We start from the raw sequence: 27843 nt of genomic DNA on the forward strand, positions 1-27843 counted from the left end.
TATCAAGGCGTCAAGCTCATTGATGAACTCTCCAAGGGAACCTGGAGGGCGATAGATGACAAGGATATTAAGCTTAAATGGGCTAGTGACTGTGACAGCATGGAATTCAAATGAGGAGATAGACAGATGGGTTAGGGGAACAATTGAGAATGTCCACTTGGGAGAGATGAGGATTCCTGTACCACCACCCCTCTGACCAGATGCTCTCGGGGTATGCGAGAACACATGGTCAGACGAGGAGAGAGCAGTAGGAGTAGCAGTGTTTTCAGTGGTAATCCATGTTTCCGTCAGCGCCAGGAAGTCGAGGGACTGGAGGTTGGCATAGGCTGGGATGAAGTCAGCTTTGTTGGCAGCAGAACGGCAGTTCCAGAGGCTGCCTGAGACCTGGAACTCCAGGTGTGGGGTGCGTGCAGGGACCACCAGGTTAGAGAGGCAGCAGCCACGCGGTGTGGTGCGTTTGTGTAGCCTGTGCAGAGAGGAGAGAACAGGGATAGGCAGAGGCATAGTTGACAGGCTGTAGCAAATGGCTACAAAAATGCAGAGGAGATCGGAATGAAATGAGCTAAGCATCTGGGAGAGGAGAGAGCAGGGCCTCCCTCACCAAAAACTTCTACCTCAGAAACTAAAATTGTTTCACTGAACCACCCGAACAAAAACTCTCCCAACTTCCACCTTTAGAAATCAGAATTGTTGTGAACCACAGCGGTTCAATGTTTAAAGGAATAGACTCAACCCACTTATTCAGCTAGCTAACTATGACACCATAGCTAACTAGCATGATAGCATCCAATAACAATAACACACAGTTTAGCACCAACACTTGGTCACAACAAACCACCAATAGTGTGTTAACTAGCTAACTAGCATGCTAGCATCCAGTAACACACAGTTTAGCACCAACACTTGGTCACATCAAACCACCAATAGTGAGTTAACACACTAAACAGATCATTCGTGTCTGTGTCAAGTTCCTTTCATGACGCAGCAATGATTAAACGTTGGCTAGCTAGGACAAGTATATTGTATTTAGCTACTACAGTACAGTTAGCTGGTCGTGTTGGGTAGCTAGCAATGGCCATTGTGTTGACTTTGTTTGGAGAACGGCTAGCTAGCTAGCTTCGTGCTACACCCGGCACACAATGGCTACTGTGTTGACTTTGACTCTGTTCGAAAAACGGCTAGTTAGCTCGCTTCGTGCTACAGCCGGCACGGCCGAAGACACTGCCAACCTACAGTAACTACCCACAACAACCCACGATGCCTAGCTATGACGCCATAGCTAACTAGCATGCTAGCATCCATTAACACACAGTTTAGCACCAATACTTGGTTACAACAAACTGCCAAGAGTGTGTTAACACACTAAACAGCTGAAATAAAAATAATCCCATACATTTTCCATACGCACAAAAAGCTTATTTCTCTCTAATTTTGTGCACAAATTTGTTTACATCCCTGTTAGTGAACATTCTCCTTTGCCACGATAAACCATCCACCTGATTAGGTGTGGCATATCAAGAAGCTGATTAAACAGCATGATTATTACACAGATGAACCTTGTGCTGGGGACAGTAAAAGGCCACTTTAAAATGTGCAGTTTTGTCACACAATGCCACAGATGTCTCACGTTTTGAGGGAGCGTGCAATTGGCATGCTGACTGCAGGAATGCCTACCAGGCTGTTGCCAGAGAATTTAATGTTAATTTCTCTACCATAATCCGCCCCCAACGTCGTTTTAGAGAATTTGGCAGTACGTCCAACCGGCCTCACAACTGCAGACCACGCCAGCCCAGGACCTCCACACCCGGCTTCTTCACATGCGGGATCGTCTGGGGGGGGGGATGCTAAAGCCCCTTTGTGGCGAAAAACTCATTCTGATGGCTCCCCTCCCTGGCCCACCTATGGCTACACCCCTGCCCAGTCATGTGAAATCCATAGATTAGGGCCTAATGAATTTATTTCAATTGATTGATTTCCTTATGTGAACTGTAACTCAGTAAATCTTTGAAATTATTGCATGTTGCGTTTATATTTTTGTTCAGTATAAATATATTACATTCCTGTACAATACTTTCAGATTGAATCAAGGTAATGAAAATCAATCCAATCCACTGTTTCTCTACTATTTATACATTTTCAAACACAAAATAGTTTTTTTTTGCAATAAGGAAGACCTTAAAATATCTCCTGAGGGATTGCAGCAGCCAGCTGTTCACAATGCTATGTTATGTAATGCTCATTACTTTGCTATACTGCATGTGCTGCTGATTGTATAGGCCATCCCCTGTAGGGGAGTTTATCATGCACAGGGACCCTGGAGAGGGGAATATGGCCAACCCCAGAGCCCTCTAAAACCACCAAACACATGTTCCCCTCTGTCTCCCCCTATATAACACTATCCAGATGGACTCATGCCTGGAGCCTCAACAGAGGAGGACTATCCAATACAAATTCTCAAAACAACACAGTCCAAATAGGAAGTCCCAAATGGGCCATACAAATGTATTTCTTTTTTTACATTAGGTTAGCCCGGTGTTCATGCTCCAGGACAAAACGACATAATGAAAGTGATTCTTACATCTGCTGTAGAGGGTCTGGAAAAAGATAATTCAGTAAAAAAAAATTACATACAGAAGGAAGACTGAGCTGTTTCACACACAGCTGTTATCACTAAAAGATCATCAGAAAGTAATATATTCAGTAGGCAAAAGATTTAGTGGACTGAGAACACCTCATTCTTCAGTTGGCCCATCCTGCATGTGTCTACTAACATTGAGCAATTAATTTCTTACCATGCTTTCCAAAACAACTGTCTCATTGTGTTTTACAGTTACGGACTTATTGCAACTCTCTCATTTAAAATGTTGCTGATTTTATATTATCTTCTTACAGGCCTTAGTGTAAAAGCAATCACGGACACAAAGTCCCCTGGCAATGACACTCTCTAACCTCTCAATGGCCACCAACTCATCAGAAGAGCCAATTTACAAGTATTATTCCTGTGATTCCATCTCCCCCTCTCTGCATCAGAACAAGCTGATCCCCACCATCTTCAGTGTCATCTTTGTCTTTGGTTTCGTGGGCAATGTCTTGGTGGTGTTCGTGTTATGTCAAAAGTCCAACCGTAAAACAGTGGCCGACACCTACATGGTAAACTTGGCTCTCTCAGATCTGTTGTTCCTGATCAGCCTGCCTTTCTGGGCAGTCTACTACTCCTTTGACTACAACTGGGTGTTTGGTGGGCTGATGTGTAAGCTGTGTGGCAGCCTCCTCTCTCTGAATGTCTACGCCAGCATCTACTTCATCACCTGTATGAGTGTGGACCGCTACAGAGCCATTGTTAATCCCCTCCAGTCTCAGTGCAGCAGGAACCTGTGTCGGGCGCGAGTGGTCAGCTGTGTGATCTGGACCATCGCTGGCCTCATGACCATCCCCACCATGGCCTTCAGAGTCACCTACCACCTGGAGGAGTTGGGGGTCACGGCATGTGCCCTCATATACCCACCTACCCAGACAAACTGGTTCCCTAGCCTGGCCCTGACAATGAACATCCTGGGCTTCCTGGTGCCCTTCACAGTCATCGCCAGCTGCTACTGCTGCATCAGGAAGCACCTCCTGGGGGGACAGCCCAGCCTGGAAAAGAGCTCCAGCAACCTGGACCGTGTGATGAAGATGGTAGTGGATGTGGTGCTGGCCTTCTTCGTCTGCTGGTTCCCCTTCCACGTGCTGACCTTCCTGGATGTCCTGAGCACCCTGGGGGTGATGCACAGCTGTTGGGTGCGCCAGGCCATCGTCACCCTGATGCCCTTCACCCTCTGCCTGGGCTTCTCCAACAGCGCCATCAACCCTGTACTTTACTGCTTTGTGGGGAACCACTTTCGGGAGCAGCTGTGGCGGCTGTACGAGGAGAAGGCTCCCAGGCTGTGCCAGAAGAGAGACTCCATCAGGACCAGGCTTAGCTTTTCTCCAGGAACATAAAAGATACAGGGCCACTGGAGACTGGGCCAACACAGTAGGGGCCCCTAGTGGATGGAGGTCACCTGGCAGGACTATGAGAGGACTCTGTCTGTCAGATGTGTAACAGTTAACCCCAGACATCCTGGATCACCCCCAGGCCAGGCCTAGTCTCCAGGGGATGTTGACCCCCCGGTCTACTCCTAATCAGGGACACCCTGTAGGCTGGACAGAGGGCATCTAAACATATATTTGAATGTCAGTTTCACATCCCATGTGACCATGAAGCTCATGTTAGGGTGAAGGGATATTTCATTACAATCTACAGGATATGTGCTGTTTAAACCTGCCATGTTTTCTAAGATCCACAGGCCAGTGTGATATTAAGTGTGTGTGAAATATACAACTATGTGCTTTTGTCCTAGTTACAATAATGTGATGTGTATGTTGTTTTTATTGTATATCCATAACAAAACTATATATGTCAATCAACACAGAGCCTTCTAAAGGGAAAGAAAAGGTACATGCAAACATCTACTGTAAACTGTATAATTTGTCTATCTTGAACCATAATTAACATTGTATTGTGTCAAATGTATAACCCTTATCTGGATACGCTATGAGTTATGTCTTCCAGTCACTCTTCATTTCAATATCATAGGGCTGTGACGATTATATAATTTTGTGTAACAATTAATTATCATGCAAATTATCAGGGTTCTTGTCATAATTTTTTTTTTTGGACCTTATGTATCATAACGCATCTTTGAAAAAATATTTCATATATATTATAACACAGCTTTGGTGACCCCCGTCTCAAAAAACGAATGGTTTTGACCACTCTAAACTTTTGGGTATGAAGCTTTTCCTCCTGACTGTGCCGTTCTGCTTGTAAAATAATTCCCAATCTTACCCTCTTCATGTAAAAATGAAAAACTGCTATTATGTAAACTACATCTACTTGAAAATGAATTTGAATCGCCCTCCCCCTCTTAAAATGAATGTATGAAGATGATTATGGAGATGTATCTTTTTTTCTTTCACAGTTATTGTCCATAAATGTCAGTTACATGAATATACAGTGATTGTGCCAGCCCTAATAAGAATACAATTATTCATAATGATATAACTGTCTGGCTGTCTTCTTGGTGTGAAAACAAAACACCCGTTCAATTATTTAAGGCCATGCTCAAGTTGAACAAATATGGGAAAGCCAGGGGCTCGAGTTTGCGTCACAATGTAGCAATTTTAACATGCATTTCATAGTTTTTCATACAATCAAAACTAACCGCTTTTTTATCCTGACATTTGTTTTTGCAGCCATCATAGAGACAACGAAGACGTACACTGAGTAACAAGCATTGATATAGGCTCTGTTTTACTGACACTCTGTGGCTGGGTTTGAGAAGCGCAGATGCAAAGGAATTCTCTTTGATGATAATTGCATCGTTTTTGCTTCAAATTGTTATTTTAGTTATTAAAACTCATATGAACATTATATGAACATTACAATGAACAGAAAAGTGAAAACCTCAAGGCAAATTAAGGTGACACGTAGGCCTAAATACTCGTACTTCAATACTGTTTCCTGCAGTGGCCTCACCTTAAAGGGATAGTTCACCCAAATTACAAAATGACACATTGGTATGACAACGATCCATGCTTTGCTTTAGTTTCCCTGGCAGTGTTTCCACATGCTAATGTTTTATCATTTGTGGCACTCATCCCATTCAAGTCAAGGGACAGATATTAGCATTTTTCGTGAATCATGTCCAAATCATCTGAAAGTATCTAAAATTGATTGTAAAGCTCAAAGTCACAGTAGATGATTTGAACATGATGTGCAAAAAATGCTAATATCGGTCCAATGACTTGAATGGGATTTGTGCCACAAATGCTAAAAATTGCCAGGGAAACTAAACCAAAGCATGGATTGCTGTCATACTTTGTCCATTGACTGCTTACAGGGTAAGGAAACCAATATGTAATTTGGGTGAACTAACCTTTTTAATATGACCACAGCCTGTGTGATCTTTTCTTTCCTCTCAGGATATGATATGATTTCCTGTAGATGCTACCGTACCATAAATACTACCATACTGAATGTGTGTCAGTGCTAGTCATAGATGGCAGGCTTCTGTATCATAGAGCATGTTTCTGTTTACCAGGGGGCTATCAGCAAGGCCACTACTGAGAGGATCCTGGGTGCAGTGGGGAAAGATGGGAGTTATCTACTCCGAGACACGTCTCCTGAGTGGCGCAGTGGTCTAAGGCACTGCATCGCAGTGCTAACTGTGCCACTAGAGATCCTGGTTCGAATCCAGGCTCTGTCGCAGCCGGCCGCGACCGGGAGACTCATGGGCGGCGCACAATTGGCCCAGCGTCATCCAGGGTAGGGGAGGGAATGGCCGGCAGGGATGTAGCTCAGTTGATAGAGCATGGCGTTTGCAATGCCAGGGTTGTGGGTTCGATTCCCACGGGGGGCCAGTATAAAATAAAAAAAATGTATTCACTAACTGTAAGTCGCTCTGGATAAGAGCGTCTGCTAAATGACGTAAATGAGACAGTGAGAGTTTGGCCAACACCTACTGCCTATGTGTTCTGTGAGTACCTCAACAATATTGTTGATCCATTGTATGTTTTTGACCTAATACCATGTGTCCATAAACCAATAATATTTGAAACGTAGGTTTAGTTATTGCCATTTAGATTGACTTCCACTATGAATTCACATTTGCTTCAATGCATAGAAGAATAATTTCTCAGCAAGGTGGTGGATAACAATGTTACAGAATGAATCATCAGATGGATGATATGACATGCATATTTGTATGACAAATACACACCTGTGTTTCCATCTTTCTGATTCATGCTCATACAGACTGGTTGTTCCATTTAATTTGAGTCCAATTTACACAGACTACAGAATAACATAAATACTGGACTGTAATGTACTTTACAGTACGATTAAACTCAAAATAACTCTGCATTGAAATGCTGTTATCATATTTTTCTGCTATTTTCACTGAAAGATGCAAAGGTGTTGTCTACACCTACAGAGTGTTCCAAATCAATGATGGGTCCTGGACAGTTGAGGTGAGTAAAGACATTCACAACAGTCACGTTATCAATATCCATTGGTTAGTAGTAGATTACCACATGGACACACATGAATTGCTACAATATACTGTACATTCACGCACATTTTCTTACATTCCAATTATAGAAAGCATATCCCTTAAGAGGTATGGCCTCAAAACACTAGATACAAAATTATAAAAAGGTATTGTATTACTGGTATTTAGTAGACCAGCCAACCAGGAAAAAGTGCTATCCTTTTTTTGTGTTACTTGTTACAGGCTCTCATCTATCCTAGATCAAACAATGATGGGGTGATAAACAAAGTTAGGCCGGATGCTTATGGCCCTGCCTACACCTAACGACTTGTTTTTTAAATTATATGAGCAAAAGATATTCCATTTTATTTGGAATGGAAAGCCAGACAAAATTAAACGGGCCTATTTATATAATGAATATGAATTCGGAGGGCAGAAATGATTAAATATTAAAGCATTAGACCTCTCTCTAAAGGCTTCAGTCATACAAAAGCTATACTGAAATCCGAACTGGTTCTCTAGCAGATTAGTAAGAATGGCTCACCCTGTGTTCAAGAATGGCCCTTTGCACTTTATTCAGATTACAACCTCTCACTTTTGGTTATTTGAAAATGAAATAATCTCCATAATATTGCTATTTTTTAAAACATGCCATAGAAAGTTGGTTGCAATTTCAGTTTAATCCACCAGAAAAGACAGAACAAATATTACAACAAATATTATGGTAAAACTCAAATATACTAATTGATTAAAAAAAACATTATTTTTGGAAACAGAAAAAAAAGAAGGTATAATCTTTGTAAATGATATCATGAATAGGACTGGTGGAGTTGTCACACATGCAGCTAACAAAAATAAATTATGGAAATGTCTGCTCTATCCAAAATTACAACCAACTAATTGCAGCATTACTGCATAAATGGAAGAGGCAGTGGAAGGGGGAGAAAGGAACTTGTCTGTCGGCCCTGCATTATTTGTTAAAGAAATTAGAAATTATGTGTTTTCCTCGGACCCAAGCTTATGAAAACATGCAACTATACGTAAATATCGGTACATTTAAAAGAAATAACAAAAAAACAAGATAATGTAAAATATACTGTGTCCGTAAAATGTATATACAGTGCGTTCGGAAAGTATTCAGACCCCTTGACCTTTCCCACATTTTGTTACGTTACAGCCTTATTCTAAAATGTATTAAATTGTTTTTTCCCCCTCATCACAATACCCCATAATGACAAAGCAAAAACAGGTTTTTAGATTTTCTTGCAAAATAAATAAATAAGGTTATATCACATTTAGAAGTATTTACTCAGTACTTTGTTGAAGCACCTTTGGCAGCGATTACAGCCTTGAGTCTTCTTTGGTATGACACTACAAGCTTGGCACACCTGTATTTGGGGAGTTTCTCCCATTCTTCTCTGCAGATCCTCTCAAGCTCTGTCAGGTTGGATGGGGAGCGTCGCTGCACAGCTATTTTCAGGTCTCTCCAGAGATGTTCGATCGGGTTCAAGTCCGGGCTCTGGCTGGGCCACTCAAGGACATTCAGAGACTTGTCCCGAAGCCACTGCTGCTTTGTCTTGGCTGTGTGCTTAGGGTCGTTGTCCTGTTGGAAGGTGAACCTTCGGCCCAGAGCACTCTGGAGCAGGTTTTCATCAAGGATCTCTCTGTACTTTGCTCCATTTATCTTTCACTCGATCCTGACTAGTCACCCAGTCCTTGAAAGACATAATAATAATAATAATAATATGCCATTTAGCAGACGCTTTTATCCAAGGCGACTTACAGTCATGTGTGCATACATTTTTACGTATGGGTGGTCCCGGGGATCGAACCCACTACCCTGGCGTTACAAGCGCCATACTCTACCAATTGAGCTACAGAGGACCACATGATGCTGCCACCACCATGCTTCTCCGTAGGGATGGTGCCAGGTTTCCTCCAGACGTGACGCTTGGCATTCAGGTCAAAGAGTTCATTCTTGGTTTTATCAGACCAGAGAATCTTGTTTCACATGGTCTGAGAGTCCTTTAGGTGCCTTTTGGCAAACTTCAAGCGGGCTGTCATGTACCTTTTACTGAGGAGTGGCTTCCGTCTGGGCAGTCTATCATAAAGGCCTGATTGGTCGAGTGCTGCAGAAATGGCTGTCCTTCTGGAAGGTTCTCCCATCTCCACAGAGGAACTCCGTCAGAGTGACCATCGGGTTCTTGGTCACCTCCCTGACCAAGGCCCTTCTCCTCCAATTGCTCAGTTTGGCCGGGCGGCCAGCTCTAGGAAGAGTCTTGGTGGTTCCAAACTTATTCCATTTAAGAATGATGGAGGTCACTGTGTTCTTGGGGAGCTTCAATGCTGCAGACATTTTTTGGTACCCTTCCCCAGATCTGTGCCTCGACAAAGAAAATATATGGGGTATTGGAAATTATGCAGACAATTGCATTGATAGAAGCCACAATCTATTTGCAATATTAAAGCTGATACACCCCCTAAAAAAAAAGTTTGGCTGGATAACACGTTACATTTTGATTTTTAAGTCATTTTTCAATGGCTTAAAGGTGAAATCTGGTGAAAATGGGCATAATGGAAATAGTAGGTCAAATATCCTGACCTTCTCAACAAAAAATGAGTGGATTATCAAACATAAACACTTAAGACTATGGAATGGATGCATTAATAGTTATTTTACATAGTTATTATGCAGTTGTGGCCTGTAGCACCACCAAGGACCCTTCTCAGATGACGTAGACCCGCTGAGAAAACTATGGGAGAACCCAATGAACCAGGAGATCTTTAAGATGACAGCATGTAATCTGATAGCTGCCTTTGGTAAGCCAAACTAGGGCCTGGCGGTGCACCTCCTCTATCCAGTTGAATACCAACACACTGACGTGCAGTAGCCATGAGATGATGGCTCCTCTTCAAAGATACACACTTTGACAACAATATTTTTGAAAAACTGTGAAATGATTCAAATTAAATAATTTCTGGGTATCTGTTTTTTGTTTTTGTATTTTGTTTAAATCGCGTTGTTTGATTAACTATTTTTTGCATTATGTCCAGTTCAATTTAAACCACTGATACTCATTATTTCATGATACAATGAAATAAACATCAAAACATACGGACAAAGAATTTGCACATTTATTTATTAAAAGTCAAACCTTCAAAGTACCTTGTTTTGAACATGAACTTTCCACACCCAATATATTAATTTCTCATTATTTACACCCACTTCCTGGAGCACTCGCAGAAAATACATGCCTCTTGGTCAAAGCCCAGAGTAGAAAATGCATTCAAGCAATAGTGTTTTCATTCCATCAGTCTACACAGTATCCCGTACAACACAAATGTATCTTGGCAATCACACCCTCTTCGCTCTCAGACTCAGTTACCCGACTAAGACAGTATCATCAATATGACCACCAATGAGCAGAGCATTATAAATTATAGGGAGTACTATCAATTCATTTACCCAAAATATGTTATATAGTATACCATATAGCCTATGTTTTATACAATTCATTTTTTGCAATACAACCCAATGAGAATTAAAGTAAAAAACAACAGATAAGGTTGCACAGAATTATATTTTTGATTAACTTGACAGTATTAAAGTGAATATCAGAATATAGGGTGTTCGGCTTCATCCAACAGCACTTCATGCCTTTGGTTCAGACTTTTCCACAGTGCTAAATGTTTCATTTCCGTATGAGAAGCTTAACAAAACCAATGTCAGCACACAAACCATACACATCAATAATTACAAAAATACTTGACAACAATAAAACCAAATTGTGCGTGTGGGTAATGCGTGAGGGTGGATGACTGGACAACATTTTACTTTTTAAACTCCTCTTTTTCAGTTCCAAACATGTCATACTCTGATCAAAATAAATTAAATAATAAATAATTACAATTCATTCACATACTTGAAATTCTGTCTTAAGAAATAAGGAGGATTCTTAGATGTTTCAAAGGACTGAGTAAACTATTGCTTTACTAAGGCTTGTTTAATTGGGGCTGCATTGAAAATATTTTAGTTGTTGTGAAGATGGGGTAATCTTATGCACATCGAAATTCCTCAGATAATTTGTGGAATACTAGACAGAGGCATACAGCACTACTTACACTTTTTTCACAGAATAGGAATGACTAATGCTGTAACACAATGTGACTGTTGTAGTAAATTAAGCACAGAAAAAAAAGTGTAAATATTGAAAGATTGTTTCCAATTCGTTTTTATCTGTGGGAAACAGCTACTCTCTGTGTGCATTTCCTTTTGAAAAATCCTCCTCCACATCCACTATATTTGACCCGTAACTGGAACACACTTGTAAGCTACCCACTGAATTTGTCCTCTTCTCTTTCTGCTTTTCAGCCTATTATGATTTCCTTCTCCTGATATGTAGTCTATATTTCTACCCACTTGATAAACTTTAAGTGTGCCTTGTCCTACATGTATGGACATTTTTTTTACAAGCTTATCACCTTTTTTTTTACCATGCAAACCATTGATTCTTACAAATAATTCCTGACGTTTAGATTTCTCAGTGACGGCAGACTTATCTTCTGTACTGTCTGCCAATTGACTTGCTAGCTCGGGTATTTGTATTACTGGGACACTTCTGTCTAACTGAACAGGGTATGGTAAGGATTGCCTTGTAATGGCATCAGGATAATTAAGGTACAATGAATGTAATACCTGTGAATTACAATATGATGAGGTATTTGCAGCATTTACACTATGATTTAGCACTTCGTATAGGCCACTATAGTCTGCCCTGCAAGCTACACTCCATAAGGATTCTAGTCCAGTACATAAATGATACAAATAATAACACTTTTCATGGTATTGAAAGATATGTTGTTGTTTTTTTAATTGTCATCCTTCAAAGTTTAAGAGCAGAAAGGCACAAGCTCTACCCAGATAATACATTATATTTTACAATAAGCAATTTGTAAAAATAAATTAAAATAAAAGGAAACTATACTATACAGGTTTTCAGCATGAATACTTTTTCCCGTTGCTCTGTGTAACTCCAGTGATCAATTCTATTGATCGGCTTAACGATTAATAATCAGTAACAACACATTATCAAGTTAAGCACTTGTATCTCGCTAAAGCACTTGCTATATACAATTTAATGTGTCTAAACCCACACAATCTACTCCATTGTACCACCAGAACTTCAAATACACAGGAAGCAGCAAAATCCCCGATTCCAGTGAGTCTCGTAGTCAAAAGAAGACTGTAGCTGTCACTACCATTTCTCAAAAGATCAGAGATATGTACTGTATAAACTGAAATGAGAGCAATTCACAACACTGTTATACATACAGTATGTATAAAGATGAATTATATGGTAATGAACTTGATACAGCGTCTCTCATCTCAGATTCAGCATATCTAACAGTTTACAAAGTAGGTCAAATTACAGAAGCTAGCTAAGTCACTCCAAAATGAAAGACAGTCAAGAGTTTCAAATGATCAACTCATTCTCAGAAGAAACAAAACAATCAAAAACACAGGTGAAACAAAATACCATCATTTGTCACTTTTAAAGGCAGTTGTCTTTTTTTAAATATTTATTGTCATCATTCTAGAAAAAACGGTACAACAAATCATTGTATGTCTAAAAACAGACTGTCTTTGGTGAAGGGGAACCCACGGCAGTAGTGAAGCACGATGCCGCTGTTACCTCCTCCCTATTTCACTTTGCCTCATGAAGTGAATGTTGTTGGCACTGTCAGAGAGCTCCAGGTACTGCTCCACGGAGAGCACGAAGTAGCCGTCGTAGCCGGGCACCTGTCCAGTGGAGAGCAGCTGCTGCCTCTCCCCCTCTGTCCAGAGCCTGGAGCCCTCCTCTCCTTCCTCCAGCCGCCTCTGCTCGATGACCCAGGCCTGCTCCACCGCCCTCTGCCGGGCCACCTCCAGCACATGCTCCCTCTCCTCTTCCTCTGTGGCACCGTAACGGATGTTGAAGCACAGAGTCCCGTGCTGCATCTGGATGTCAGCGAAGCGCCTAGTCCTCCCACCCACCACCGTCGTCATCTGGGACACGGTCATGTTGACGCCATTTTCCAGGACACGACCCACTCCGGTGTGGCCGACCACTCCCAGGTCCCCCTCCAGCAGGCCAGGCTTGACAAAGTAGTGAGTGTCCAGACCGCCCACTGTGAAGTGCAGGCCGGAGAGGTAGACCGCGTGGTTTAAGACTGCTGCCACACGCCGGCTGTCGTCGCTCGCCACCCCAATGATTTCAGTGGTGACGACATTATCTCTGATGGCGAACTTGACGCCCTTACCAAATATGGAGGAGATGGCAGAGAAGCGGGGCCTCAGGCCATGCCACGCCCCCAGCTGACCACTCACCTTACTCATAGGCAGCCGGTCCAGAGAGATGAAGTTCTTCAGGTGTTTCTGCAACTCACACTGGATACCCAACAGAACCTGGCAGACAAACACACATGGGATGGTTATCTAATGATAATAAGGATTATGAGGAGGTTATGTAATATCTAAGGATCATACATGGCTGGAGATTAGGCTCTGTCTAGGCCTAGTCTAGGTTTAGCTCACCTTACTAGGGTCCCAGTCTTGTGTCTTGGTTTGAGTCCTCATCATTTCATAGGTTTGCTCCATGCTCTCCACCTCCGGCTTGGGGTAACCAGGGACAACGTTGTGGAGCTGGAACCCAAACAGTTGCAACCAACTGCTAATGTCTGGAGACAGAAGGTATTGAGGAGTCAATGACAGGGCATAGGATTTTAGCTTTTGTCATGCAACACAATAGAGAGTCCTATTTTCTATAGTTTAAATGTCTGTCTTTAGGAAGTAGACATATAGTGTACCTGTAGTGAACTTGGTGACATCCTGTAACTCTCCAACCGGGTAGTTGTTTTTGAAGGAGTAGAGGTTGAAAGGCTTCGGGTTGATGCTGAGCTCCATCCACAGGTTATGGTTGGGAGTGGTCCACCTCCCAGCCACCACATCATAGTCCCTCCTCCCCAGGTGGACCAGCTTGGTCAGTGGGTCATAGAGACCGCCCTGGAACCCGATGATCAGCTGAAAGGAGGGGTTTGAGTCTTGGTAGATGTCTCCGTAAGGGGTGTAAAGCATCTCCTTGACGATGTGTCCTCGGCTACTGAAGATGGCCAGTGGCGTGCCAGAGTTATCACAGGCTACGTAGTACTCTTCCCCGCTGCTCAGCTCCATGGCGATGAGGTGTCCCTGCAGGTCATAGTACAGGGAGGTGATCTCAGAGCTGGAGTGGTTGTACATGTGGGTCACCCTGGTGGGTTTAGTCAGGTCAGCATAGAAGAACTGCAGCTGCTGGCCGTCACTGGTCCTGCTGGCCACCCGCCTGCCCAGGCCATCATAGCGGTAGTGAACACTCCTCTCTGACACTTTGTCAAACGCTTTAGCAAGCAGTCCGTTGGAGTTGTAATCAAACACGACATTGCCCCGCAGGTGAAGAAAGCCATCTTCATCCATTTTGTACTGAATTTCTCCGAGTCTTGTTATACGGTCTCGTAAGTCGTAGCGCAGCGGCGTGAGTCTAGCACTGTTGCCATGACTCAGTAAATTAATGTTGCCATTGAGGTCATAACTATAGCGCCACTGTGGCCTATCATTCACCGACACAGCCTGAAGCTGACTATCAGCATCATACTCGTATGAGTAGCGTGTGATGTTGTTATCCACACCAATTCTGATGTCACAGATAGTGATGCGGCCCATGTTGTCATACTGCACTGTCATCCAGTAGGCAATAGACTTCAGGATCTCATACTGGACCTCGATCACTTGTCCATTCGCATTAAATATCTTAGTGTGCTTCATGATGTGTGTAGTGATCACTTGATTGAGGTCATAGTTTATGACACTGAATTTCCCAAACTGTTCAATCCTTCCAGACACGTCAACATAACGGTAAAGGTCAATGGGAAGAGGAGTTTCATTGATCATGGCCTGCATGCTGGTGACCCGGAAGTTATTATAGCTGTAGTCAAATCTGGCATTCACCAGGCCCTCCACACTAAACCTATAGATCTGTCTCCCAACCAGAGGACCTGTGGGAAGAAGGATGAGATATGAAAGTTAGATTTCTCAACATTTATAAGATTAATCACAATTATATTTTTTAAAACTCTGGCATAAATTAAACATAATATCTGTTATTATAAAGTACATTTGCATGACTCTAGCAGCTCTTCAAAGTTTGAAGACATACTTATTGTATCATCAATAGCAGAGCAGAGATGCCCAGAAGACTAATACTAATCCAGTGCCTCAAACGGTCTTGTTCACACCCATATGGATTGCACATTATAAAACAGAAGCAAATTATTTGTATGTCTGCCTAGACTAAACTAAACGAACTAAAGCAGAATTAAAGAATTTTAATCACTTCTGTCCTTAGGAGATTAATATTACATTGAGATGGTTGCGTGGTATCATGTGACTGCAAATGAAGTTGGAGGCTGCTGACCTGTGATGCTTGAAATTGCAGGGGTGTGATACATTCAAAGAAATTGAATGGCAGTTAATTCATGTGGGCTTATTCACTCTCCCATTCAGCTCTGTAAAGGCCTCTAACATGTTCAATACCTTCATTTGGGCTCAAACCTGCTGAGGAACTCACAGAGCAAAAAGGCTGAGACCTCACTAAAAAGACTGCCTAGCCAACAGTATGATACTTAGTGTAGGTGTGCGAAAAGGTACATTTGTCATCTACACTACTGAAGTGATAAAGTGTGTAATAGACAGTGGTGTAAAGTAACTAAGTAAAATACTTAGAAGTACTAATTTAGTAGTATCTGTACTCTACTATTTATATGTTTTACTTTTACTCCACTTCATTCCTAAATAAATTATGTACTCTTTACTCCCATTCATTTCCCCTGACAACCAAAAGTACTCATTACATTTTGAATGCTCAGGCAGGACAGCAATATAGTCGAATTCACGCACCTCTATCAATATAACGCGTTGTAATCCCTACTGCCTCTGATCTGGCAGCCTCACTAAACACATAAATACTGTGTTTGTAAATTATGTCTGAGTGTTGGAGTGTGCCACTGGCCGTCCATAATTTTTAAAATAAGGATTTTGATGTATAGCATTTACTTTTACACAAGTATCCTGTAGCCTGTCTATCTATGGGAAACAGGGTTGACGTGTTATTGTCACGACTTCGGCCGAGGCTGCCTCCCCTCCTTGTTCGGGCATGCTTCGGTGTTCGTCGTCACCGGAGTACTAACCACTGCCGCCCCAATCATCATCACAATTGTCTTGTCTCGTTATCACACACACCTGGTTCTAATCCCCTAATTAGTCAGTGTATAAGTGTTCCCTCTGCCCCCTTCTCCTTGTAGGTGATTGTTTATTGTGAAGGTTAGTGAAGCTCGGTGGAGCTCGTGTATTTTGTTAGACGGGAGTATTTTCCTGTGTGCCTTGTATTTTCCAGTGCACCTGTTTTGTGCCCTGGAGTATGTTTGACGCAGTTATGCGTAAACCTGTATTTAGCGGATTAAAGCCTGTTATTCTGTGATTTACCCTCCTGCGCCTGTCTCCTTCAACACCACCTCATCACAGAATCACCCACCCTGAATATTTTACATTTACATTTTAGTCATTTAGCAGACGCTCTTATCCAGAGCGACTTACAGTTAGTGAATACATTTTTTTATACTGGCCCCCCGTGGGAATCGAACCCACAACCCTGGCGTTGCAAACGCCATGCTCTATCAACTGAGCTACATCCCTGCCGGCCATTCCCTCCCCTACCCTGGACGACGCTGGGCCAATTGTGCGCCGCCCATGAGTCTCCCGGTCGCGGCCGGCTGCGACAGAGCCTGGATTCGAACCAGGATCTCTAGTGGCACAGTTAGCACTGCGATGCGGCGCCTTAGACCACTGCGCCACTCAGGAGACCATATGGAGTCAGCGGGAGAAGAGCGCATGCCTGGAGTCGTGGCACGGGTCCAGGAGCATTCCACGATGCTGGCCAGCTTGGGGGAAGCGATGGATCGGGTTCTTCAGGTCGTCCAACGCCTGGAGAGGAGAGAACCCGATCTGTCGAGACCAGCTGGCCAACCGGATCCAGCCACCTACACCCCAGCACCCAGAGGGATCCAGATATCCCGACCACGGGCGTTTGATGGGACGACGGCGCTGTGCCAGGGATTCCTCCTCCAATTGGAGCTTTACTTATTTTTCCAGCATCAGGCCGGAACCATCTGAGCGGGAGAAGGTGTCCGTCCTCATTTCCTGCCTCTGTGGGAAAGCCCTGGAGTGGGCCAACGCGGTGTGGAACAGAGGAGGAGCCGCGTTGGAGGACTACAGGGAGTTTGCTCGCCTCTTTCGGGCGTTCTTCGATCACCCGCCCGAGGGTAGAGAGGCGGGTGAGCGACTGGTCCATCTGAGGCAGGGGACGAGGACAGCGCAGGACTTCGCATTGGAGTTTCGGATGCTGGCAGCGGGGTCCGGGTGGAACGAGCGGGCCCTGATCGACCATTTCCGGTGCCATCTGCGGGAGGACGTCCGACGGGAGCATGCCGAGACACCATGTTGTCCTTCAACAAACTGGTGGACATGGCCATTCGTTTGTACAACCTGCTGGCAGCCAGAGGACGTCCTGGTAGGGGTCTGCCCATTTCCACACCGGACGACTCGGATCCCGAGCCGATGAAGCTAGGTGGAGCCACCGGACGAGAGAGCGGAGGAGGACAGTGACAGTGCCACTCTGGTGGCACGAAGGGACAATACACTACACATCGTAGTCAACGTTCTTTTGGGCCGGGAGGCGGCAGGCAGGGCACTCTCGCATCACCCCAGGTATCGAACACCCACACTTGTTCAGAGCCCTCTGCTGCGCACTGTACCCTACCTATCCACTTTCCCGATCTCATGGTAGTTCCCCAGTGTAAGGCGCTAGTCGATTCAGGCGCAGCTGGGAACTTTATGGACAGGGCATTCGCACGCTGTCAAGGCATAACATTGGTTCCCCTATCCATTCCATTCCCCATCAGAGCACTCAATAGTCGACCAATAGGGTCCGGGTTGGTTACGGAAGTCACGATACCAGTCACCATGATCACCCAGGAGACTCATTTTGAGCAGGTTATTTTTTCGGTTATTGAATCTCCTGCTTTCCCTGTGGTATTAGGTATCCCTTGGCTAGCACTCCACAACCCCACCTTCTCATGGCCGCAGAGGGCTCTCATGGGGTGGTCGCGAGAGTGTCAGGGTAGGTCTCTAGATGTTTCCGTTGGTGCAACCACAGTGGAAAGTCCAGACAGTACCTCCACCGTGCGCATTCCCCCTGAATACCTCGATCTGGCGCAAGCGTTCTCTAAAACGCAGGCGACTAAATTACCACCTCATCGGGCGGGGGATTGCGCGATAAACCTCCGGGTAGACGCTGTACCTCCCAGGAGTCATATATACCCCCTGTCACTGGCTGAAACGGTGGCTATGGAAACCTATGTCACCGAGTCCCTGCGCCAGGGGTATATACGTCCCTACACTTCACCCGCCTCCTCGAGTTTCTTCTTTGTGAAGAAGAAGGATGGAGGTCTGCGCCCGTGCATTGATTATCGACCACTGAACAGGGAGACGATAAGATTTAGTTATCCCCTCCCCCTCATTCCTTCGGTGATTGAATCAATGCATGGAGCGCGCTTCTTCACCAAATTAGATCTCAGGAGTGTGTACAACTTGATACGTATCCGAGAGGGAGATGAGTGGAAGACCACGGGGCACAACCACGGGGCATTATGAATACCTGGTAATGCCCTATGGTTTGATGAATGCTCCCTCAGTTTTCCAGTCTTTTGTGAACGAGGTGTTGTTTCGGGACATGCTTGGTCGAGGTGTAGTGGTCTACATAGATGACATCCTGGTGTATTCCGCTACGCGCGCCGAGCATGTGTCCCTGGTTCGCAAGGTGCTGGCCCGACTGTGCTATGCTAAGGCAGAGAAGTGTATGTTTTTTCTCAGCAATCCGTCTCCTTCCTTGGATATCGCATTTCCACCTCAGGTGTGGAGATGGAGGGAGATCGCATTTCAGCCGTGCGTAATTGGCCGACTCCAACCACGGTTAAGGAGGTGCAGCGCTTCCTTGGCTTTGCCAACTACTATCAGAGGTTTATCCGGGGATTTGGCAAGGTCGCAGCTCCCATTACCTCCCTGTTGAAGGGTGGGCCGTTCCGGCTCCGCTGGTCTGCTGAGGCTGACCTTCAGCAAACTGCGGGGTCGGTTCACCTCAGCCCCAGTACTGGCCCACCCCGATTCATCACTACCGTTCGTAGTGGAGGTGGATGCGTCCGAGGTTGGGATAGGAGCTGTCCTGTCTCAACGCTCGGGCACGCCACCCAAGCTACGCCCCTGTGCCTTCTTCTCGAAGAAGCTCTGCCCGGCGGAGCAGAACTACGACGTTGGTGATCGTGTGGAGGCATTGGCTCGAAGGGGCGAAACACCCTTTCCTCGTCTGGACGGACCACCGTAACCTGGAGTACATCCGGGTAGCGAGGAGGCTGAATCCTCGCCAGGCGGGGCCTATTCTTCACCCGGTTTCATTTTACATTTTTTACATTTACATTTTTAGTCATTTAGCAGACGCTCTTATCCAGAGCGACTTACAGGAGCAATTAGGGTTAAGTGCCTTGCTTAAGGGCACATCGACAGATTTTTCACCTAGTCGGCTCGGGGATTAGAACCAGCGACCTTTCGGTTACTGGCACAACGCTCTTACCCACTAAGCTACCTGCCGACCCATTTTACACTATCATACATTCCGGGTACGAAGAACGTGAAGGCAGACGCACTGTCCCGGCTGTATGACACAGAGGAGAGGCCCAGAGACAACACCCCCATACTCCCGGCCTCCAGCATTGTGGCGCCAGTAGTATGGGAGATGGACGCGGCTATAGAGCAGGCATTACGCATAGATCCATCTCCACCGCAGTGTCCAGCTGGGCTGCGGTACGTGCCTGCTCTTATCCGTGATCTTCTGGGCACACACGTCACCCTCCTCTGGTCACCAAGGTATCTGCCGTACAGTGCGCTGCTTGAGCGGAAAGTACTGGTGGCCTACCTTGGCTAAGGACGTGAGAGTGTACGTCTCCTCCTGCTCGGTGTGCGCCCAGGGTAAGGCACCTAGGCACCTCCCAACGGGTAAGCTACAACCATTACCAGTTCCACAATGACCATGGTCTCATCTTAATATTGACTTTCTGACTGATCTTCCCCTCTCCCAAGGTAACACCACCATCCTGGTCGTTGTGGACCGCTTCTCCAAGTCCTGTCGCCTCCTTCCTCTGCCCGGTCTCCCCACTGCCCTGCAGACTGCAGAGGCCCTGTTTACTCACGTCTTCCGGCACTACGGGGTGCCTGAGGATATCGTGTCCGACGAGGTCCCCAGTTCACGTCCAAGGTTTGGAAGGCGTTCATTGAACGTCTGGGGGTCTCGGTCAGCCTGACCACTGGGTTCCACCCCGAGTCAAATGGGCAGGTGGAATGAGTAAATCAGGATGTGGGTAGGTTCCTGTGGTCCTACTGCCAGGACCGGCCGGGAGAGTGGTCGGTGTTCTTGCCGTGGGCAGAATATGTCCAGAACTCTCTCCGCCACTCCTCTACTAACCTAACACCATTCCAATGTGTTTTAGGTTACCAACCGGTTCTGGCACCGTGGCACCAGAGCCAGACCGAGGCTCCTGCAGTGGATGACTGGTTTCGGCGCGCAGAGGAGATGTGGGACGCTGCCCACGTTCACCTCCAGCGCGCCGTGCGTCGTCAGAAGGCCAACGCTGACCATCACCACAGTGAGGCCCCAGTTTTCATACCGTGGGATCGGGTCTGGCTCTCGACCCGGAATCTGCCCCTCCGCCTGCCCTGCCGGAAGCTGAGCCCGCAGGTATTAACCCCTCGTTTCATGTGTCTCTCCTCAGGCCGGTGGTGGTTGGTCCGCTCCAGGAGTCTGAGGTGCGGGAGGTTCCTCCACCTCCTCTGGACATCGAGGGGGCCCCGGTGTACTCTGTCCGTGCCATCCTGGATTTGAGGTGTCGGGTGGGGGGCCTTCAGTACCTCGTGGAGTGGGAGGGGTACGGTCCGGAGGAACGGTGCTGGGTCCCGGTGAGGGATATCCTAGATCCCTCCCTGTTGCGGGATTTCCACCGTTGCCATCCGAGGCCGGGGTCGGCGCGCTGCTGGAGTTCCGCGTCTGAGGTGGGGGGGGGGGGGGGGGGGGGGGTACTGTCATGACTTCGACCGAGGCTCCCTCCCCTCCTTGTTCGGGCATGCTTCGGCGTTCGTCGTCAGCGACCTTTCGGTTACTGGCACAACGCTCTTAACCACTAAGCTACCTCCCGCCCTAATTGTTATCACACACACCTGGTTCTAATCCCCTAATTAGTCTGTGTATAAGTGTTCCCTCTGCCCCCTTGTCCTTGTGGGTGATTGTTTATTGTGAAGGATAGTGAAGCTCGTGTATTTTGTTAGACGGGAGTATATTCCTGTGTGCCTTGTATTTTCCAGTGCACCTGTTTTGTGCCCTGGAGTGTGTTTGACGCAGTTCTGCGTAAACCTGTATTTTGGGGATTAAAGCCTGTTATTCTGTGATTTACACTCCTGCACCTGACTCCTTCAACACCACCTCATCACAGTTATGCTCGACACGCTCAGTTTTCCACCACAAAACACAAGAAAATGGTCAAAAAGAGTAGAACCAGCTCACCTCTATGATTTGACTAATAGATGTTCAATGTTTCTTTTGAAAAAAAATATTAAAGGAATAGTTTCACCATATTAAAACGAGAGTTCAGTTCACGTAACAGGGTTGACCTTAAAATGAGGGACAGATGTAAATGAATCACAAATCACATAAAATAAATCATCTTCAAAAGCAAGTAAGTTGCTTTGGATAAAAGCGTCTGCTAAATGGCATATTAAAATAACTAGGGCTTTACAATGATGGTGAAATTTTGGGATTAAGTTGGTTGATGTCTTCCTAGAAGTGACAGTGTTGACAGAGGGAGATGTCAAAATGCTAAATGTTGTCCCTTTAGCAAGCCTTTATTCATATTGAATTATTTAATTCTCCATGTGGTCTATATTAAAGGGCACTGTAGCTCAATTGGTAGAGCATGGCGCTTGTAACGCCAGGGTAGTGGGTTCGATCCCTGGGACCACCCATACGTAAAAATGTATGCACAAATGACTAAGTCGCTTTGGATAAAAGCATCTGCTAAATGGCATATTATTATTTAATGGAACAGGCTTTTAAAATTCAATATTGGTGCACAATTTCTACTTAAAATATAAAAGGGACGCAAAAGGCACTCATTTCGTGGAATGACCCAGCTACCCTTTCTAGTAATATATCCAGGCTTATCATTGAGCCAGCCAAATCCACCAGCCAGGCTATATAATACATTGTTAAGTATTCTCATCCATGCTCTCGCCTACCATCATCCCTCGCTCTGCTGTCCCTGATTGCTTATTTGCTTCAAATCAGACTTATTGTTGCCCAGCCAGTGTAGGACCTGGGACGCTTTAAATACAGGTTCATGTCAATTTGTTAGGAGGAAATCTAGGTGTATCTGTGCATGGAGACCAGGAGAGACCGGCAGAGTGTGGGGACCCCCAACAGCGAGGCATGAATGTCTCAAAAGGACAGAATAAAAGTCTGTGAAGCTGAGGAAATTGCTCATCAGTGCACTGCAGCACTCCCAATCTCCAACTCTTCAGAATGGGTTCTGATTTGGTGCCCTATATAATCAGCATGCCATTCCATATTGGCTTTATAGGGATTTCAAATCCCTACAGAGTTCTGGAGTTATCCATGGATTTAGGTTCCAAAAATAGATTTAAACTTAGCAGGATGAATAGAATATATAGGATATATAATTCTCATGGGTGAATTATTGGGGCCATATGCCTGAGGATATATTTCAAGAGGTGCTAATAGTGTATTTCATGATGGTATACTCAATCTCTCAAAGCAGACTTATTTGTCAAACTTTAAGACTTGTCTGACATAAAGCATTATCAGAATTGCTTATAGTGATAAGAACCCACAATAAACGATAATCCTCAGCTATGCCTAAAGGCCTCTTCATCTAATATAGCTTATTGTATTATACTCCTGCAGAGGCACAGCCATTTGTGGTTTTATTTCTTACATTAACCTGTCATAATACATTCCATTATAAAAATCAATAAGCTCCTTTATGGCATGCCATTCATTTTGAATCTATCTTATCGTCTTGTCATTATGTGAGGATCATACGTCATTACTGAAGTTTAACTGGCTTGTCTTTGTTTGTAAAGTTATTCAATGCTATTCCCCATACTGTTAGCTAGAAGGTTGGTCTGTATTGCAGTACCTGTCTGTCTGTAGCGGATGGTGCACATGAAGCCCTGGTTCATGAGGTGGATGGTCTTCACCCCCCCGGAGGCCTCTTCGTAGGTGTAGGTGACCAGGGTGGTGTCGTACAGGATCTCTGCCAGGCGGGACTGGCGGGTGTAGCGGTAGAGGATACGGCGGCCCGTGCCCAGGTACAGAGTCTGGAGCAGGCGGCCATCATGGCTGTAGTCCTGGATCACAGAGGCTCCGCTGCTGTCTGGAGGGCTGTAGGTGTTCCTGTAGTAACCCACTGACAGCATGGACTGCAGACTGTGACGCACCATACTGGGCATTGTCACAGATATCAGGTAGTCTGTGTGGTCATACTCAAAGGTGTACCGCCGCTGGCTATGCAACAGCAGCATGACCGACTGCAGAACACACAAACAAAAGTAGATTAATATTCTGAGCGACAGACTGCCACCTAATTCAGATCCATATACAGAACAAACTAAAATCCTTATGGCATTGGACTCTTTTTGGATCCATCACAACATGTCTAGCAAATAACTAAATACCTTCTCCAGGAAAGTGTAGCTCCATATCTTCCCATTGGTCCATGTTCTGGAAACCACCTTCCCGTTCTCATACTCCAATTTCTCTGACCAGTTACCCCTCTGGATGCTGGTCACCAGGCCTGCTGGAGAATAGGTCACATTCACCTCATTGTACTTGCTGCTGGGAGACCAGATGATAGGACGACCCATCTGGTCATAGAGGATCCGCAGGGTGAACTTGCGGTGGTCGTCATAGATCTTGCCCACTCGTGTGGCTTGGTTAAAGTCTATGGACAGCACGTTTCTGTTGTGAGCCTGGGGTTGGTGAGAGACAAGAATGACACGTGAGTGAGTGGTACAGTCATTCCTCTGAGTAATACTAGAGCTATTGACTATTTCTCCCAAAAGTTAGCCGTTTTATCTAGATAACAATTATAAAAAAAATTCAAAAACAAATCCACTGTGCCGATTTCAAATGGAGGCTTTTAAAGACTTCATTGTGATGGTAAATGAGTATTTCACCATCACTATTAATAGCAATTCAGACAGGCAGTAACGGAGCTGAATGTTCCCTCTCTGCCTCAGCTCAACTAGAAATGGGCCCTAAATGCTTTTATTTGACTTCATCCTAATTGGTAGGAGGAATAAGTCAAACATTCTGCACCCACTTTCCCTCATTATCCTCCTCTCTCTGACAGAGTCATCATCGTATCTCCCTCTATGTGCATGTTCAATGAAGTCTGGATTACAATTGATTTCCCATTTTCACTGTCTGAATCTAAAAATATTCCACAAAAGTTCTAGGGATCCATCATATTTGATCAAGTCATGTGTAAATGTATATGTGACTCATTTCAGGAAACTAGGCGTATGTTGCGCAACACTACTTCACAGGAGAGGCATTTGAATGAAAACATTTTTTTTATCAAAATGTGTTTTTTGGCAGAAATGCCTTCTGGAACATGTGAACATTCATGTGCCTTAATAACAAACTTGTATGCCATCTGTAAATATGAATACAATTGTTAAATTACAAGCATAGTTGGTTTAGCCACAGAAAAAGACAGGAACCTTCCCACTAGCCATGAGTGGCTGAGATAATGGATAGCTGGACATGCCAAGAGATGAGTTTGGATTGGTTTGCCATGTAGCACGCTTCTGTCTTTAACATGAGCGGCTCAGTATGTGTAGGTAATCCTTTCTAATGTGACTTTAAAAAATATATATCACAAAGAACTGCAAAAGTGTTGCTAACGCTCTCCACTTTCTGGAGGACTGAGTTTTGAAATCAGTGGAATGTCCGGTGGAAGCAAAGTATGATAACTAAGGAGATTCTGGCGTTTGATTGCAAATATGCAGAGTCTCAAAGAGAACATACAGAAGGCTGTTGTAATCTGGAGATGGGTGTTTTATACATCTTCAAAGGGCAACCGTGGCATCCATGACAGAGAGGGAGAAGCGTTCATCCATGTATAAGGGTAAGAGAGTCTAGCTAGCTACATTTTCAGATATTATAAATTTCTAATTGTGTCAGAAAGTTGTTTTCATTGCAAGTTAAAGCGTACTGTTAGCTAGCTAACGTTAGCTGGCTGGCTCGCTAGCTAATGTTACGTGTATGATCTGTGTAGTAATATTATTTGTATCTCAGAGCCATTTGCATTGCTAGTTATAGCCTAGTGTTAGCTAGCTAGCTAATATTGTACCTAGTTGGTTAGTTTTAGCTACCAGTAAATTCATGCAGGGTAGTAACGTTATGAGTTGGGATTATGGTTCATTGTTTAGCTAGCTACATGTCTAAACAAAAGACTCCACTATGCAAGTAACCATTTCACTGTACTGTTTACATCTTCTGTACCCTGTGCATGTGACAAATAAACATTGATTTTATTTGTTATAGTGTGTGTTTACCAGAGAAGGTAATGTGAAGAACATGACCTGCGCCATAACGTTAGGCCAACGAGACAGTGTCCAAGTTCTAAAATTCTCCAGTAGAATGACCTGCTTTTTTTGTCACACTCACAGCCATAAGGTATTTTGTGTAATTAGCTCGCCATTAACTTGTAAATAATGATCTTGTTGTGAGTTTATTTTCCTGTAATAATGAATACAAATTAGCTCAAGTTAAGACGTTGTCAGCTATATGATATGGTCATTATTTGAACTGGCTAGCCAGCTAACTTAACATTAGCTAGCTAGCGAACAAGCTAGAAACGAACCAAAACATTGTTTAGAAAGTTGCTTTTAGTTGCCTGGTTTGCTCGATTTACATATACTAAATTCATTTTTAAACGGATGGGTTTATTGGTGTTAAAATACAACAGTAATGCTATTTTGGACCACCAGGCTGCTGATGTCATGCAGTCTGTCGTTTTTGTGTTTATACTTTTTCATAACGACAACGACAAGTTTGATGTTGGATGACAATGGAATGTTCATGATGTCACTGCAACAACTGTCTACAGACATAGTATAAACCAGCCTTTAGTCTTGAAATCTTTAGTTGTTTAGTACACTACCATACTTACTCTGTTTAGCACATGGCCTCACATGTGAATCCTTAAAGAGATGGGTGGGGCTAAGGCTTAAGAGGGTGTGAACAATGTTGAATGGGTGTAGACAAAGAAGAGCTCTCCAGTAGGTGTACCAAAACGTTCAAGGGTCATTTTCTCAAAAGTGGGGTTACAAGTTTATAAACGTTCAAAGCAGAATTACTTTCCCCATAGTTCTTCAACTGTAGTGTATGGTATACAATTTTCTAGCTCTGAGTCGCTACTTTTATCCAATGTAAAAAACACACAATTTCAAATTTTGCTACATAAGACCGAATCGAGCCGGTCAGTCACATACCTTCTATTTAACATTACATTTATGACATTTAGCAGAGCTCTTATCCAGAGCGACTTACAGTTAGTGAGTGCATACATTTTTTTCATGACCTACAGTGTTATGGAAGAGTTATCAAACTCCCATAGGGAGACTTTAGGTCTGTTGTAAGTATGCTGCCATATTGTACCTGCCATATTGCACAACATATGGTGAAGGGTATTGTGTTCATGCTGTCTGTTCTGTCTCTTCCTTACCCTGAGCCTGCGTTCGTAGGCCGTGTAGTTCCCTTTAGCCTGGTCTCTTCTCTGTCTCCACTCGATGACGCTGTGAGCATGCTCACCCGGCAGGGTGATGTTACACTTGCCCACTGTGGGGTTGACCACGCCTGCCGAGATGTGGGGTTCTGTGTTCAGGGTCACCTCCATGCCGCTGGCGAACGTCACCCACAGAGAGCCGTCCGAACTCACACGGTACGTGTTCTGAGCATGCTCTGTGTGGGGCCATGGGACAAAGAGAGAGAGCGTAACAGAGAGAATGAGTGTGTGTGAGTGTTTGTGTGTGTGTGTGTGTGTGAAGGAACGAGAGAGAGAGAAAGAGAGCGAGATTAAACTAATTCAGTATTACAACATGGACAGTCAACTCATACTGCGACAGAACACTGGTTCAACTGTAGGCTCCATACCGTACATGGCAGTTATAGCAGTCAGGACATCCAGTAATACCATTGTCATCTCTTCAATAAAATGCATGAATGATATTATTCACAGCTTTTATTGAAGAGATAACAGAATGGTATATTATTGCACGTGCCATTTCTTTGGTATCCCCTTGAGTAACTGTATTTCTAAAAACCAAACTTGATGAGACACTGGCTCTATGTGTGTCTATGTGAGAACAGAGGTGTGACTGTGTGAAAGGAGACTACTGTCAGCAGCTCTCGCTTCTTTCCTGTTTACTTCCTCACCAACTCTTTACACCTTTGTCAGGCCTGCCATCTCATTGTTATTTTAATGCTCTATAAAATAGCTGTTGGGCCGTCATTAAAAT

At 44.5% G+C, this 27843-nt stretch overlaps 2 protein-coding genes and 1 pseudogene across 3 annotated transcripts in view; 2 read left to right on the plus strand and 1 right to left on the minus strand.

Moving 5' to 3' along the window:
• Nucleotides 1-2955: 2955 nt before the first annotated feature.
• LOC311135976 (type-2 angiotensin II receptor-like) lies at nucleotides 2956-3978 on the plus strand (the record flags this gene model as incomplete). The annotated part of the gene is made up of 1 exon (XM_084170021.1): nucleotides 2956-3978. One exon carries the CDS (start codon nucleotides 2956-2958, stop codon nucleotides 3976-3978), a length of 1023 nt encoding a protein of 340 aa, XP_084026147.1.
• Nucleotides 3979-6080: 2102 nt separating this feature from the next.
• Nucleotides 6081-9961, plus strand: LOC311136332 (SH2 domain-containing protein 1A-like; annotated as a pseudogene). Its single transcript has 4 exons — nucleotides 6081-6199; nucleotides 6522-6557; nucleotides 6987-7050; nucleotides 9779-9961. The product of its transcript is annotated as an SH2 domain-containing protein 1A-like (transcript).
• Nucleotides 9962-12759: 2798 nt separating this feature from the next.
• Nucleotides 12760-27843, minus strand: part of LOC311136644 (teneurin-1-like) — a gene marked incomplete at both ends in the record, with an annotated part of 197434 nt that continues 182350 nt past the window's right edge. Inside the window, 6 exons of the mRNA XM_084170849.1 lie at nucleotides 12760-13515; nucleotides 13645-13787; nucleotides 13917-15137; nucleotides 23454-23844; nucleotides 23992-24285; nucleotides 27051-27286. Of these exons, the coding sequence (XP_084026975.1) occupies nucleotides 12760-13515; nucleotides 13645-13787; nucleotides 13917-15137; nucleotides 23454-23844; nucleotides 23992-24285; nucleotides 27051-27286 (3041 nt within the window). The remainder of the gene's footprint in view (nucleotides 13516-13644; nucleotides 13788-13916; nucleotides 15138-23453; nucleotides 23845-23991; nucleotides 24286-27050; nucleotides 27287-27843) is intronic.

Source organism: Coregonus lavaretus, assembly GCF_964263955.1.
Source record: "Coregonus lavaretus genome assembly, chromosome: 10".
Taxonomy (NCBI): domain Eukaryota; kingdom Metazoa; phylum Chordata; class Actinopteri; order Salmoniformes; family Salmonidae; genus Coregonus; species Coregonus lavaretus.